General features: G+C 50.9%; 1 protein-coding gene across 3 annotated transcripts in view; it reads right to left on the reverse strand.

Annotated features, from left to right (window-relative positions):
- LOC142249404 (uncharacterized) overlaps positions 1-15,382 on the reverse strand; it is a 126,585-nt gene that overhangs the window by 23,361 nt on the left and 87,842 nt on the right. For all 3 annotated transcript variants that reach the window (XM_075321055.1, XM_075321056.1, XM_075321054.1), the window contains 2 exons: positions 12,933-12,983; positions 8,564-8,632 (listed from right to left, as the gene is read on the reverse strand). In XM_075321055.1, coding sequence (XP_075177170.1) covers positions 8,564-8,632; positions 12,933-12,983 — 120 coding nt within the window. The remainder of the gene's footprint in view (positions 1-8,563; positions 8,633-12,932; positions 12,984-15,382) is intronic.

Consider the following 15,382-nt stretch of genomic DNA (forward strand, 5'->3'; position numbering starts at 1 on the left):
TGGGCTTTGAGGGCCCCACACCGGCAGGTTTAGCAGGGAAAGGTGGATCTATCCCCGCTCCGGGATCTGCCGCCCGTTTGGGCCTGGTTCTCCCTAGCAGTCTCCTTACTTCCCACTCTGTGCTCTTCTCTCTAGCTGAGATGGGTTTCGGGTAGCCCTCCTAGGTGACCGTTCTCCCCCGTCGGTAGCCACTGCGCGGACGCTGTCAGACTACAGCAGCCCAGGGGAAGGGGTCAGCTCTCCTCGGAGCTCCCTGGACTCTGCTCTGAACCGGCTCACATCTGGGACCTTCACTGCTGCTCCTGTCTGAGCTCCACTTCCATGCTCCTCACTCCTCCACCCTCTGCTGCAGACTGTTTACTCCTCCTTCTCTTTTCCCTTTTGTGCCTGCCTACGCCACCTAGCAACCAGACTCTCTTACCACACCCCTTGAGAGGAGATGGAGGCTTTTGGCCCCCTCCACTATTCCAGTGGAGGTGAAGGCTTTTCCCCCTCCTGGGATCCCCAGGGGTCCTCTCAAAGGTACATGTGTGAGACCTGATCACTATGCGCCTGTGTAGTCACACCTCGGTCAGCCTTCTGGATTACCTGTATTGTACTGTCCCCAGCATGGGTGCAGTACTCAGTGGTGCCTGACCAGGTCAGGGGCGCCACACATGGGAAAGTCATGAAAGTGAATGGGGAGAACCTGGAGAATACATAGTTACATAGGTTGAGAAAAGCCCTCCGTCCATCTAGTTCAACCTTCCTCCTCCAATTCTAAATTTTGTCCCTAAGTCAATTATAACCAACAATGTTTTGTATTCTGAGGAAATCATCCAGCCCTTTTTTAAAAGCTGTTATAGTATCTGCCATTACTACCTTTTGTGGTAGGGCATTCCACAGTCTGACTGCTCTAACTGTAAAGAACCCTTCCCTATTTAGCTGCCGGAATCACTTTTCTTCCATTCGCAGTGCATGCCCCCTTGGTCCTTAGTACTGTCTTTGAAAAAAATAAGTCATTTGCCAGTCCTTTATATTGACCACACATGTATTTATTCATATAAATGAGATCTCCTCTTTTTTCTAAGCTAAACATATCTAACCTTTTCAACCTCTCATCATATGGGAGGCCTTCCATTCCTTGTAGTAGTCTAGTTAGCCGCCTTTGAACTGATTCTAAGTTCTGTATGTCCTTCTTGAAATGCGGAGCCCAAAACTAGATCCCATAATCCAGATGTGGCCTTACAAGTGATTTATAGAGAGGTAACAATACATTGGGATCCCGGGATCTAATCTCTCTTGTTATACACCCTAGAATCTTGTTTGCTTTAGCAGCTGCTGCTTGACATTGAGTGCTGCTACTCAGTTTATTTGTAATGAGAATGCCCAAGTCCTTCTCCTGTTCTGTAGTCCCGAGTTTACTTCCATTTAATGTATATGCAGCTATAGGATTACTCCATCCTAGATGCATTAATTTACATATGCCTGTGTCGCGGGCGGAGGAGGGGACGCCGCGCTCTCCCACTGCTCGGGTCCGGCTGGCACTGCGGCCTGCTGCTGCTGCTCGGTGGCTCGAGCGATGGGCCGGATCCCGGGGACTCGAGCGGCGCTCCTCACCCGTGAGTGAAAGGGGATTGGGTTTTGGGATAGTTTATTGTCCGTGACGCCACCCACGGTTGTGGTGATTTGTTAACACCACCGCTGCTCTGTATGGGGAGCCCGGGAGTGATGGTATGGAGCAGCCAGTTGTTGATGTGCCCCTCCGTGGGTAGGGATTGTGGTGCTCCCAGGGCCCGATGATGGGATTGGAGTGGTGGACAGGCGGGTATGGGGCCTGTGGAGGTGCAGGGGCGCAGGGGCAGCGCTGTGCCGCACGGCACGGAGGTACTCACTCAGCCAGTAAACACGACACAGTTCTCGGTAAACAAACGGCTGGTTGGACGGGTCCCTCAGACGGTTCACGGTGCTGATGTTCCCTGCAGTTAGCGGTGGCGGTCTCTTCCCTGCACCTATGAAAGTCTCTTTGGTAGCGATGGGTCCCCACCGGTTACCCACTCCTCGGCTTCAAGCTGGGCCGAAGGAGCCCTACCTTGCCCGCAGGCGCTGGCCCTGGGAAACTGGTGCCCCGGCGGTGGCGGTGTCTCCTCTCCACGGTCGGGCTGCTGCCTTCAATCGGGACTTGGTTGTTAGGAGACAGAGGTCCCCTTCACTGACGGATTTGGCAAATTATGGCGACTCCTAGCCTTGCCGGGATCCGAAAGGCCCCTGCCCTGGTGCCGACTGCTCTTCGTACACCGCTCCAGTACCGCCGGGTCACCACCCGTCCGCGGTCCTTCCAGCAACCTCCAAACAGTCCCCCTGCAGACTATCACCGCCGTCTGCTGACCTTGCTGTCACAGTCCGGGGCACACACCCGGACCAACTTCAGGCTTTACTACTCTCACTTTTCTGTCACTTCAGCTTCTCTCCTTAACTCCTTTACCACTTCCTTCTACTTCCTTCTCCTTTCACCTCCTAAACTCGACTCCCTTCTGCTTGGTTCCTCCCGCCTCCAGGGCTGTGAACTCCTCGGTGGGCGGAGCCAACCACCTGGCCCACCCCCTGGTGTGGACATCAGCCCCTGGAGGAAGGCAACAAGGATTTTGGGTTAGCTTTGGTGTTACTGCAGGGAATGTGGGGTGCATGTGGTGTTGTGACCTGTGATCCCTGGCTTGCCCAGGGCGTCACACCTACATGCATTTCTGACTCACATATGGTTTATGGGAATGAGGATGTCACAGTATTACGCCACTTATTCTTTCTCGCTGTCTCTCTCTCTCCAAGCGCTTCTAACTCACCGATCACCGGCGCAGCGCGGCTATCACACTGATACAAACTGCCTCTCTTTTTCTTTCTTACCCCTCATTAGCCTCATTACAGATTCACTGCACCAGCTCATACATATTTACTGCTTTTCCCGACCACCAATGTCTGTGATTGATTGCAGTCAGACCCGCCCCCACGCTGAGTGACTGCTGTCTGACTGCAACCAATCACAGCCGCGGTGGGCGAGTCTATATCATACAGTAAAATAAATAAATAATTAAAAAAAAAAAAAGATGTGCAGTCCCCCTAATTCTAATACCCAGCCAAGATACCAAGATAAAGCCTCACAGCTGGGGGCTGGTATTCTCAGGCTGGGGAGACCCACGTTATTGAGAGCTCCCCAGTCTAAAAATATCAGCCAACAGCTGCCCAGAATTGCCGCATCCATTAAATGCGACAGTCCTAGCACTTTACCTGGCTTATCCTGATTGCCCTGATGCGGCGGCAATCGGGGTAATGAGTAGTTAATTACAGCGCACAGCTGTCAACAAGCCTAGAATTAGTGATGTGAAGGGGTCTTCTATGAGACCCTCCATCACTAATCCTATAAGTAAAAAGAAATACACATACACTGAGAAAAAGCTTTTATTTGGAATAAAATACAAAACCACCCTCTTTCACCACTTTATTAACTCCAAAACACCCAGGTTCGATGAAATCCACATGAGGTCCCATGACGGTCCTGACTCTGCTACATCCGAGCCTGGAGAAACCGAAAACATTTCCGATCTCTTCAGGCTCTGGGAAACACTGACAAGAAGGATCCGGCTGGCAGCAGGGACATCACTCAGTTCATCGGAGGTCATACCTGGGTTCCCACGGTATGACCTCTGGTGACCTGAAGCACTCTAGCCTAAAGTGCGGGGTCATATCATGCTTTAAGTACGGCAGTTGCGGCATAGAGGTGTGGACTGCCCCGCACTCCCCATATGGCCTTGTCAGTGTTAAAAATGACTTGAAGAGACAGATCATAAGTCTGATAAGTTAAAATCTGACAGCCGGGACTCTCTTAGTTTCATAGATTGGGCCATTACTGACCAGTTATGGGATAGTGACACACTCCACCGGGGTCCGGGGGCACTCGTTACCGGCCTGGCTCTGTTTCTGCTCGGAGGATGTCACGGTGCGAGGGCCGGTTCCGTGACCCCGGCAGTGTTATTTTAAGTTGGTGGTGGGGAATATATATGTGGCGTCCCTGAGGCTCAGTCGCCACAGGGTATTGCATCTCACTTAAGGTGCAGTACTCATCCCGAGTAAGGAAGAGGTTAACCACTGGTTTTCACTTACACAACACACACAGCTCAGTAATAGAAAGAATTTCCTCTCACAATCTTTATGAATTTAAATTTGCTTTGAAAGATAGATTATATGATAATTACTCGGTGAGATGGAACCTTTGGTCAAAGAAGTTCAATCCCAATCTTATTATATTAAATCCTTGAGTTAGTGGAGCTACTAGCTGTAAAAATTATTTAATTATATTCTCTGTCTTTTTTATTCTAATAGTTAGCAATTTGTGTGTTAAGAGATTCAGTTTAAATTTTCAGCCAAAACTGTACTACAACTCTAGTTTACCTTTTTCTTTAATCATATAGCCCTTCCCTCCCCCCTCTTTTTTTTCTTTTCCCCCTTTCCCCTACCCCACTTCTTCTATTTCAAAAATGTTATGTCAATTTAACTTTAGATTGTAATTTGACTAATTGTTGTTAAATTTTACTGTGTGAACAATTTGTTTTGTTTGAACCAAATTTTAAAATAAAAAATATGTAAGCACACACAGCTCAGGTGCTTTCCCGCTGGAACTGGCATAAAGGGGGTAACCATAACAACGGGTTTTTCCCAGCCACCAGTGAGTCATCATGAAGGTGGGGGCAGCACAGGGGAAGTGAGAGAACACACAGTTTTCACCTCAGAATAGTCTGGACCTGGAGAAAGACGGTCACTGAGGAGAGTGCTTTAGAGCTTCCTTGGAGGGAGAAGGACAAGAGTACCATAATATTCAGGGACTCGAAGAAACACGGCCGCTAAGGAGAGTGCTTTAGAGATTCCTTAGTTAGGGCCAGACAGACTGGAGGGAAGGAGGATTTCACGTCCCATTGCCCACCATAAAGATCCCGGGGCACAGCAGCACATAAAGTCAGGGGTCTAGCCCACGGTCAGCCCCACATTTGATTCGTGCTGTCTGCGAACGGGACGGAAACTAAACCCAAGGTCACTGGGGTCCGCAAGTAGCTTCACACCATGGGGATCCACACTACAGAGCACAAGGAAGGAAGGTCTCACAGCTTCACAACACCGGTGGTGGCCTCTGAATCATCCGGGATAAGCTGGGGACCATCACGACGGAAACCGGCACTTCAAGGCTGACGACCTTGCAGTGAGTAAAAGAACTTTGTCTGCAGTCCTGGTGTTGTCCCATCATTCCCGTCACCGTCGCCCCACACTACGGTGCCATCGCCCGCTATCCCCCACCATTGTCTTCCCTGGGAGCCAAGCTCTGCCTGTGTGGAGCTGGACCATCTGAGCTGTGTTACCATCCACCCCAGGAGAGAATAATAACATATCGCAGCGGTGGCTGATCGCCGCATACCATGGGTGGTGCTGCAAAGCAAACCCCCCATCATCCCCTATACCGGTCACCTTGCATTCTTTTATTGATGCCAACAGGGCCATGGAGCTGTGTCAGGCCATTCACAGCAACCCCAAATACCACTGGCCCAATGATGAGTAGCCCTGAGGCCTCGTGAGCACGTCATATACAGGGGATAGGTCATGACGCCACCTGTGGTATGCGGCAAGATAGGTGCCGCCGCTGCTATTCAGTAAAGCTAAGCCCCAGAGCTGTTGGGAGTAGTAGTCTTTACAGATGATGGAGGGACTTAATGTTGGGGTGCAAAGATGAAGTGCAAGGCCGGAGGCGCAGGCAAATATAACTGGGCAACACAGGGATGCAATCTCAAGGTTTTTACTCACTGTTGAGAGTTCCAGGGTACCACAAGTAGACACATGCTGCCTTCGAAGTGCTGGGTCCTGCTGTGATGGGCGCCAGCTGATCCCCGGATGGTTTGGAGGCACAAGCCAATACACCCTTCTGTGTTCCTTTCCTGGTCGTCTTCCTGCGCTGGCCTCTCCCGCCTGCCCCACGCCTATGCACACAGTGCCCTGAGCCGGTGTCTGCGCATCATTTTATGGGTGGCGATCTTGCCTTGTCCCTTTGTCCTATATGGTCACCTAACAGCGGATTTGTGTGCGGATGTGGCTTCGGTACTTGCAGTATCCTTAGCCTTCAGTTTGCTAGCTGAGCCTTTTCGTTCTCCGCAAGTTAAGGGGTCCCCTGTGTGGCCTAGTCCCTCCACTCTGGTATGCCGGCGTTGGATCGAGGCCATGAGTGTATGGCGCACTTCCCGTGGGCTCTAGGACCCCTTCTCTTCTGATCCTGGGGCAAGCTCCAGACCCCAGGACCTTACTCCTCCACGTCCACTTTCTCACTGACTAGCGTTCTACAGTGTGCTCCCATTAACTAAACCCCACCTCCCAGCTGGTTGCCAATACCCTGGCCTGATGGAGTGTTGCTAAACTGAGAGTGTGTCTGAGTTTGTGTGCAATGACCTGTGACCTCCACCTTACCTGGGAATGGGATACCACACCTCGGCCAAGGTGCAGTACCTCTGTGGCGACTGGAGCCTCAGGGGCGCCACAATAGCATATTTGTTTATACAAGAGTCCTATTCCTGGAGCTATTTCTGCTCTCGGTCATGTATTTTACCATTTCTTGCTAAATTGTATATTGTTGTAAAGTGCATTCTAATTTATGGTATGTGCACATGTTCAGTTTTTGCAGCAGATTTTTCTGCAGACATAATATCCTGAGTGTTGACAGAAAAAACGCTGCAGAAAATATGCGCTTTTTTTACTTTTTTTTGATACATTTTTACATGTGGCTTTTTTTCCTATTCGTTTGAAAGGGTGAAAAACGCTGCATAAACACTGAAGGAATTGACACGCTGCAGATTTGGAAATAATAATGCTTTGATGATTCAAATCTGCAAGGAATTTTTTTCACAAGCTTAGAAAAATGCTGCAAAAAAGAATAAGAACAAATCTTTCCAATTCTGAAGTAACCATTTACTTTACCCTGTACCTACTGAGAATGTTTCTTCTACCTACCCGACCTATATAAACTGTCTAGTCAGTTATTTCAGATGCCTCCCCCTAATGTCTACTACCCGGTGCCACTGAAGCCAGATTATCTAATGGTCTTGAAAACCAAAAGACCTTCCTCCATCGCCTCCTTCCCACCTCTCCATGGGAAACAGTGGAACTGTCTCGGGCGGGGAGGAGGGTGTCAGCACACTACGCTCACCCCCTTCTGCTCGGGTCCGGCGGCCGCTGCTCAGTGGTGGCTCGAGCTGTAGGCCGGATCCCGGGGGTTTCTCGAGCGACACTCCTCGCCCGTGAGTGAAAAGGGGTTTGGTGGTTGGGTGTGGGGATTGTTATAGTTCATGACGCCACCCACGGTTGTGGTGATTGCACCACCGCTGCTCAGTATGGGGGTCCCGGGGATGGTGATGCGGAGCAGCCAGGTGTTGTGTTGCCCCTCCGTGGGTAGGGGTTGGTGATCCCGGGGCCCAGTGATGAGATGTAAAGCGTAGGGCCTGGTGGGCGCAGGGACGCGGGGGCAGCGCTGTGCCTTGCGGCACTGTGGTACTCACTCAGCCTGAGACGTGGACACAGTTTGTACGGTAAAGCAAACGGCTGGTAGGACGGTCCCACAGACGGCTGCACCTGCACTCCCGGTAGGTGACGGTGATGTCCCTCTTCCTTGCACCTATGTTTGACTTGTGGTAGCGGTGGATTCCCTCCAGTTACCCGCTCCCCGACTGCAATCTGGGCCGGAGGAGCTCTACACTTTGCCCGCAGGCGCTGGCCCTGAGAAACTGGTGCCGTGGCGGTGGCGGTGTCTCTCCGGTTCAGGTTGGGCTGTTGCCTTCAATCGGGACTTGGTTGCTGGGGGATCTACGTCCCCTTCACTGACGGATTTGGCAAATCTGGCGACTCCTAGCCTTGCCGGGGTCCGAGAGGCCCCTGCCCTGGTGCTGACTGTCCTTCGGAACACTGCTCCAGACCACCGGGCACACAGCCAACGGGGTCCTTCCAGGAACTTCCAGACGGTCCCCCTCCAGACAGTCACCGCCGTCGCTGACCTTGCTGATCTGGCCCTACACAAAGCTGGACCCTTCAGGCTTTCTTTCTCTTCTGTCACTTCACTTGCTTTCCTCCTTTTTCCACTTCTCTACTTTCACTGCTTGTTTACTCTCTCACTTCAGCTCCTCACACTTGCTCCTCCCTGAGCTGACTCCTCGCTAGCCCTCAGCTAGACTTCAACTGCCTGGTTTTCCCGCCTCCAGAGTTGTGAGCTCCTCGGTGGGCGGAGCCAACCGCCTGGCCCACCCCCTGGTGTGCATCATCAGACTCCTGGAGGAAGGCAACAAGGATTTCTGGTTAGCTGTGATGTGCCTACCTGGAGTGTGGGGTGTGGTGGTGTGTGACCTGTGACCCCTGGCTTGCCCAGGGCGACACAGAACATAGAATGTTCTAGCTCTTGTCACATAATAACCAAAATCGTCTTACATGTTATAAGACAACACGTTAATTACCAATATGAGTAAATAAAGAGATATAAGTTGTGTAGAAAATTAATTTGAGATATACTTACAGCCGTAGATCTAACAATTTTCTGCAGTGGAGGAGCAAGAGTATCGCCAAATTTCTTAAACAATTCTTCCTGTAAAATATGTCATGTTAATTGCACAATTTGCACCTGTCGTCTACATCTTCCTAACAAACATTTAATAGATTGGTAAAATGCAGATGGTAACAGCACAGCAGCTATAAGTGCAAAACAGTGAGATATCATTAAACCTTTTGCTATATTACAGGAGAAATCATAAGGTTTGGGGTGTAAGAAATAGCCTTTAGTAGGTTATCTGTCTATAATAATTCATTGGCTGGGAATATTTACTTTGTAATCTGAACAGTTCAAAAGCATTTATGTAAGTCAGAGGTGTGGCCCGCAATGATTTATTTTCTGCGGCCCCCGGGCACATTCCCGGGAACAGCAGTGCTTGGGCAGCAGCCACTCTTTTGACGGCTGAAGGCCCTTTAAATCCCAATGCATAATGCGATGATGCGCATGCAGCCTGTGTGCACATACTATAATGTCCTCACGCTGGCCTGTGCTAGCGTGCTCAGGACTTACCTTGTGGGAGGGTTAAGAAGTGAAAGATGTGCTCCCGTCCCACAGAAGAAGAGGAGCAGCAGTTTTACCCGCTTCCATGCTGCATATGCCTCCCGGACTTCTGCTGTGTGACTCCTTCCCCCAGTGCTGTGAGTCCACAAGCCAGTGCTGTCCCCCCCAATGCTGTGTACTCTCTAGTACTGTGTGTACCCCCCAGTACTGTGTGCCTCCAAGTGCTGTGTACTTACTCATTGCGGTGTAACCCCCCACTGCTGTCTGTGCCCCCTTTGTGCTGTCCATTTCCACCTAGTGCTGTCTGAGCCCCCTTGGTGATGTCTATGCTCCCCCAGTACTGTCTGTGCCAACCTAGTGCTGTCCGTGCCCCCCCAAGTGCTGTCTCCTGTGATGTATATGACCCTCCTGTAATGTATTTGCCCCCATCCTCTGATTTGATATATATGCCCCCAACCCCTCCTGTGATGTGTGTACCCCGAATGTCTCCTATATGCCCCAGCCTCTTCAAACCGAGACAAACCTGGAAAAGCAGTTATGAGAAACAATATGATCAATATCACCGAACATCACAGCCGCACCAAAGAGAAGCAGCTCCAGCCAGCACATTAGGGGTGAGTTAATTGTTTTACCAAATGTAGTAGGGTAATTTTCAAGTTGATGATTTTGTGCGGCCCCCGAAGGTTGGTAGAAAATTCAAAATTGCCCCCAGCAGTAAAAAGGTTCCCCACCCCTGATGTAAGTGATCAAGAGATCACAGCTTTAAGTCACCTAGAAGAAAATATCAAGTGAAACATGCCAGAAAAATAGCAGCAGTGAATACATTGTTATTGATACCATCCTTATTGAGCTTCCTAAGTGGTACTTTGCCCACTACAACATCGCAAGCCAATGCTTGCGATGCCGAGCGCAATAGTCCCCGCCCCCGTCGCAGCTGCGATATCTTGTGATAGCTGCCGTAGCGAATATTATCGCTACGGCAGCTTCACATGCACTTACCTGCCCTGCGACGTCACTCTGGCCGGCGAACCGCCTCCTTCCTAATGGGGTGGGTCGTGCGGCATCACAGCGACGTCACACGGCAGGCGGCCAATAGAAGCAGAGGGGCGGAGATGAGAGGGACGTAACCATCCCGCCCACCTCTGTCCTTCCGCATAGCCGGTGTGAGCCGCAGGACGCAGGTAGGAGATGTTCCTCGCTCCTGCGGCTTCACACACAGCGATGTGTGCTGCCGCAGGAACGATGAACAACATCGTAACATCGGTCCTTCCGTAATTATGGAAATGACCGATGCTACACCGATGATACGATTTCGTCGCTTTTGCGCTCGTTAATCGTATCAAAAACGATTTAAACACTCCGATATCGACAGCGACGCCAGATGTGTGTCACTTTCGATTTGACCACACCGACATCGCACCTGCGATGTCGTAGTGTGCAAAGTACCCCTAAGTCTTCTCAGTGAAAATGCTGAGGATTTGACCAAGAGTCTTCCATTTGACTTGCTTTTATTTTGCATTCCTAAGGCCACGTTCAGAGCTAGCTTCGCATGTCTGCCACATATTTTGCTGCAAACGTGACAAATCTGTAGTAAAATCTCCTGTTTAATTACTGCAATGCAAAGGGTGGAATCAATCGCAAAATTTCCCAGCAGAAATATTCTGTGGCTTTGAAGATATGCAGCTTGCCCTTAAAGAAAATGTTTCCATCAATGTGATAACTATAATTCTTTATAAAGTTCTATGATGAAAAGTTTGTGCCAGCTTTAAAAGTTAACACCTATCCATATGTCAGGTGATACCTCTATGATTGCTGGTGGTCTCATCACTATAAACCCTCAAATCTCAAGAATGATGGAAACCTTGGCAATCATCAAGTTAGACTGTCAAACAACACTTTTAATAAGTTTTTTTTCCCCAAGTCAGACTCAGAGTCTATAAAAAAATATTGAAATACGTCAGATTTCACTCTGGCCATTGAGTATACAAATTTCCTTACACTTTCTCTTTTGTGAAGATGAAACTATTGTCTGATGAAAAATAAGTTATCATCTATCCATTGGAGAGGCGATAACATACCACCACTGGGGGATGCACCAGTCGGCAGAATGGGGAATTCTCCCCATTACAAAATGGAGTGGCATGTTGTTGAATGTTCAACCCCTGCTCCATTCATTCTTTATGGGGCTGACGAAAAAAATCAAAATGCATCACTTGGAAGCCCCATAGGGAATGAATAAGAAAGATACTCAAGCATTTGTTCTGACATTTCAATATAACTGGTATAAAAGTGCCCTGTTCTGATGGCTGGTGAGGGTCTCAGATGCCCACCAATTAACAGTTCGGCTACTTTCTGGAAAGGTGATAACTTGTTTACATTGCACAATCTCTGTAGTCAGCTCATTATCATTGTCGCTGGCGGAGGAGGGGACGCTGCGCTCTCCCACTGCTCGGGTCCGGCTGCCGCGGCCTGCTGCTGCTCGGTGGCTCGAGCGATGGGCCGGATCCCGGGGACTCGAGCGGCGCTCCTCGCCCGTGAGTGAAAGGGGATTGGTTTTTGTGATTGTTTATTGTCCGTGACGCCACCCACGGTTGTGGTGAGGTGATTGTATGGACACCACCGCTGCTCCGTATGGGGATCCCAGGAGCGGTGACAGGGAGCAGCAAAGTTGTTGGTTCTCCCCTCTGTGGGTAGGGGTGGTCGTCCCGGGGCCCAGTGATGAGTTGGGGGATGAGGGATGGCGGGGCCGGTGCAGGGCTTAGTGGGGTGCAGGGACGTGGGGGCAGCGCTGTGCCTCACGGCACTGTGGTACTCACTCAGCCTGAGGCGGGGACACAGTTCTCGGTAAAACACACGGCTGGAAAGACGGTTCCCACGGACGGCTGCTGTTGCTTTTCCCCAGTAGTTGACGGTGACGGTCCCTTTTCCTGCACCTAAGTCTATGTTGGTAGCGATGGGTTCCCACCGGTAACCCGCTCCCCGGCTTGGATATGTGCTGGAGGAGCCCCTCTTTGCCCGCAGGCGTTGGCCCTGAGAAACTGGTGCCTTGGCGGTGGCGGTGTCTCTCTCTAACGGTTGGACTGTTGCCTTCAATCGGGACTTGGTTGCTGGGAGACCCAGAGGTCCCCTTCACTGACGGATTTGGCAAATTCACGGCGACTCCTAGCCTTGCCGGGATCCGAAAGGCCCCTGCCAATGGTGCTGGCTTCTCTTCGTATACCGCTCTGGTACCGCCGGGCCACCACCCGTCCACGGTCCTTTCGGCAACCTCCAAGCAGCCTCTCCTGCAGACGGTCACCGCCGTCTGCCGACCTTGCTGTCTCAGTCCGGGGCACACACCCGGACGAACTTCAGGCTTCCTCAACTGTCACTTTCTCTTCCACCTTTACTCCTCTCTCTTGCTCCTCTACCACTTCACTCTTAACTCTCACTCTCCCTAAACTGATCTGCCTGGTTTTCCCGCCTCCAGGGCTGTGAACTCCTCGGTGGGCGGAACCAACTGCCTGGCCCACCCCCTGGTGTGGACATCAACCCCTGGAGGAAGGCAACAAGGATTTTTGTGTAGCTTTGGTGTACCTATCCGGGGTGTAGGGTGTGGTGGTGTCATGACCTGTGACCCCTGGCTTGCCCAGGGCATCACATCATCACAATTGATTATGGTCACAACCCCCCCTCTATAAAATGAGAACTGCACAGGTAGAACATTACCAGGAATCATCCTCTAATAAATGTAATTACATAAATAAAACATACGTTACTAAAAAAAATATTCATATACTGCATTAAACTTTATTTGTAGACATCTCAAGAACAGAACAAGGAAATATTTTCATACCACTGTTTCTTTGGTTCCAAGAGCATCATCCGCAAAGAAACCGATATTTTGCTGAAATACAAATAAATAAAATATTTGTAATATTTCTGTAAACATTCCACACTATTCATGTATTTATAGTAATACTATGACTCTGTTTATGCTTGTGTCACAGTTTATCTGTACAACAGAAACACTACAGGTATGGGTTACAGATACCATTAGTACCTGACAGATTCCATTGTTGGATGTTATTTTATAGCATTCAGTATGAAAAATAGTACTGCATAAAAATATCTAACAGTGACAAAGTGTAAAGGAATAAATAATTCCAAATAATTGTAAATGTTAAAGAATATTTAATAATTTACCCTAATAGTCTGTGTTACAAGGGGGACCCGGGGAAGCGTGCCAAGATGGGAAATGGACAGCTTCCGCCGGTCAATGTCCACTGTGCGGTGTAAGGGACCGCTGCTATGGTCAGGAAAGAGTGAGCGGGTTGCTACTAGTGATCGTCTGGAATGTCACAGACGATCTATGTACACTGGTCAGCCCTAACCCGTGAGGGTTGTATGGCTCGGGGCTTCTCGATCAGTGTACCTGTTGCACGGGGACGCACAGAGGTGCCTACGCACGTGTGCCAGCGGGAGTCACAGGAATATGGCACGAGAGTAGCACAGAGGTGCCCACGCACTTGTGCTTTCAAGAACCAGGTGAGTCTGGTGGAGACTCGAGGACAGGAACACGGCCTGTTGAATGAGATACTGCCGGAGCAGCAAGGCAGGGGCAAGACCTGCAAACCAGGTGCTGCCTGAGCAGCAAGGGCAAAGCCCACAAAAGACAATGACGTCTGTATAGTGGCATGGCAGCACGCTGCCAGACATCCAGACATAGAAGGATGGTCGCGCGCCGCCATGATGGCAGGGGGAGCTTTTAAGGAGGTGTAGCTCCACCCAAGGGCGGGTGCGAGGCGGAGATGATGGACTTGACCCAATCAGGGTCCACGACGTCCCAGCCTGGCCAGTCAGGATTCACCACGTCACCAGCCTTGTCATCAAGCCGTGTGATGTCAGTGGGCGAATCAGGACCCACCATGCATTGCACATGCTCACCCTCCTGCCTCTGGGAAATAGAGGTGGGATCCTTGGTCTCACAATGTGCAGAGATAACGGGAGTCTCACTGCTTCCCTGAGCAGCAAACCTCTGCACATTGCGCAACCTCGCAGACCTTCGGGGCCGCTGAGCAGGAGGACCCGCGGCAGGCAAGGAATGGGAAACCGCTTCACTCCTTGTAACAGGAGAACCACTAGGTGTCACCCTTCTGTTGCCTCTCTGAGGAGGTATCTCCTGCACACTACGCAGTCTGGCAGACCTTCGGCGCTGCTGAGCAGGAGCGCTCGTGGCAGGCAAGGAATGGGAGACTGCCCCATTCCTTGCCACAGGAGAGCCATGAGGTGTAACATTACCCCCCTGTCTAGGCCCCCTCCCTGTCCGTGCTCGAAGGCCGCTATCAAACCCGGGGCGCGGATATGATCCTCCAATTCCCAGGATCTATGCTCCGGACCACGGCCGACTCACTCCACGAGGTAGTACCTCCTGCCCCGTATGACTTTTGTCTCCACAAGCTTCGCTACCTCAGGGTCGTCGGACGGGGAGTTGGTTTGAGCCGGCAGAGACCCCGAGAACTTATTAAGTCGTACGGGTTTCAGGAGGGACACGTGAAAGGTGTTGGCTATAGCCCAGCGTGGAGGGAGCTGGAGTCGGTATGCCACCGGGTTTACCTGCTCTATTACTTTAAACGGACCCAGGTACCTAGGGGCGAACTTGGCTGCCTGTAGCCGTAGGTTAACATTCTTAGAGGACAGCCACACTAGGTCACCAGGGGCGAAGGATGGTGCAGGGCGGCGGCGCTCATCAGCCGTTGTCACCATCCGGTCTTTAGCCCTCTTAAGAGCCTCTTGGGTGTTATCCCAGATCTCCCGGGCCTCGGTCGCCCAATCCTCCACTCTAGGATCGGGTGACGTAATGGGCATCGGAACCGGGATTCTGGGATGTTGTCCGTTATTGAGCAGGAACGGAGTCTGGCCAGAGGATTCATGGACCGAATTATTAATGGCAAATTCGGCCCAAGGAAGGAGGTTAGCCCAGTTGTCGTGGTGCGCGGAGATAAAATGGCGGAGGTAAGTTACCAAGGTCTGATTGGTCCTCTCCACCAGTCCATTGGTCTCGGGATGGTATGCGGAGGAGATGTTCAGGTCTATCTGCAGGAGCTTACAGAGCTCTCTCCAGAAGCGAGACGCGAACTGGGGACCCCGGTCGCTCACCACCTTGTCAGGCATGCCATGCAGCCTAAATACATGCCGAATGAACAAGGTGGTGAGAGCACGTGACGTCGGGAGTCGTGGGAGAGGCACCAAGTGGACCATTTTAGAGAAGTGATCCGTGATGACCCATACGACCCTGTGCCCTGC

This window comes from Anomaloglossus baeobatrachus, chromosome 8 (genome assembly GCF_048569485.1).
Source record: "Anomaloglossus baeobatrachus isolate aAnoBae1 chromosome 8, aAnoBae1.hap1, whole genome shotgun sequence".
NCBI lineage: Eukaryota > Metazoa > Chordata > Amphibia > Anura > Aromobatidae > Anomaloglossus > Anomaloglossus baeobatrachus.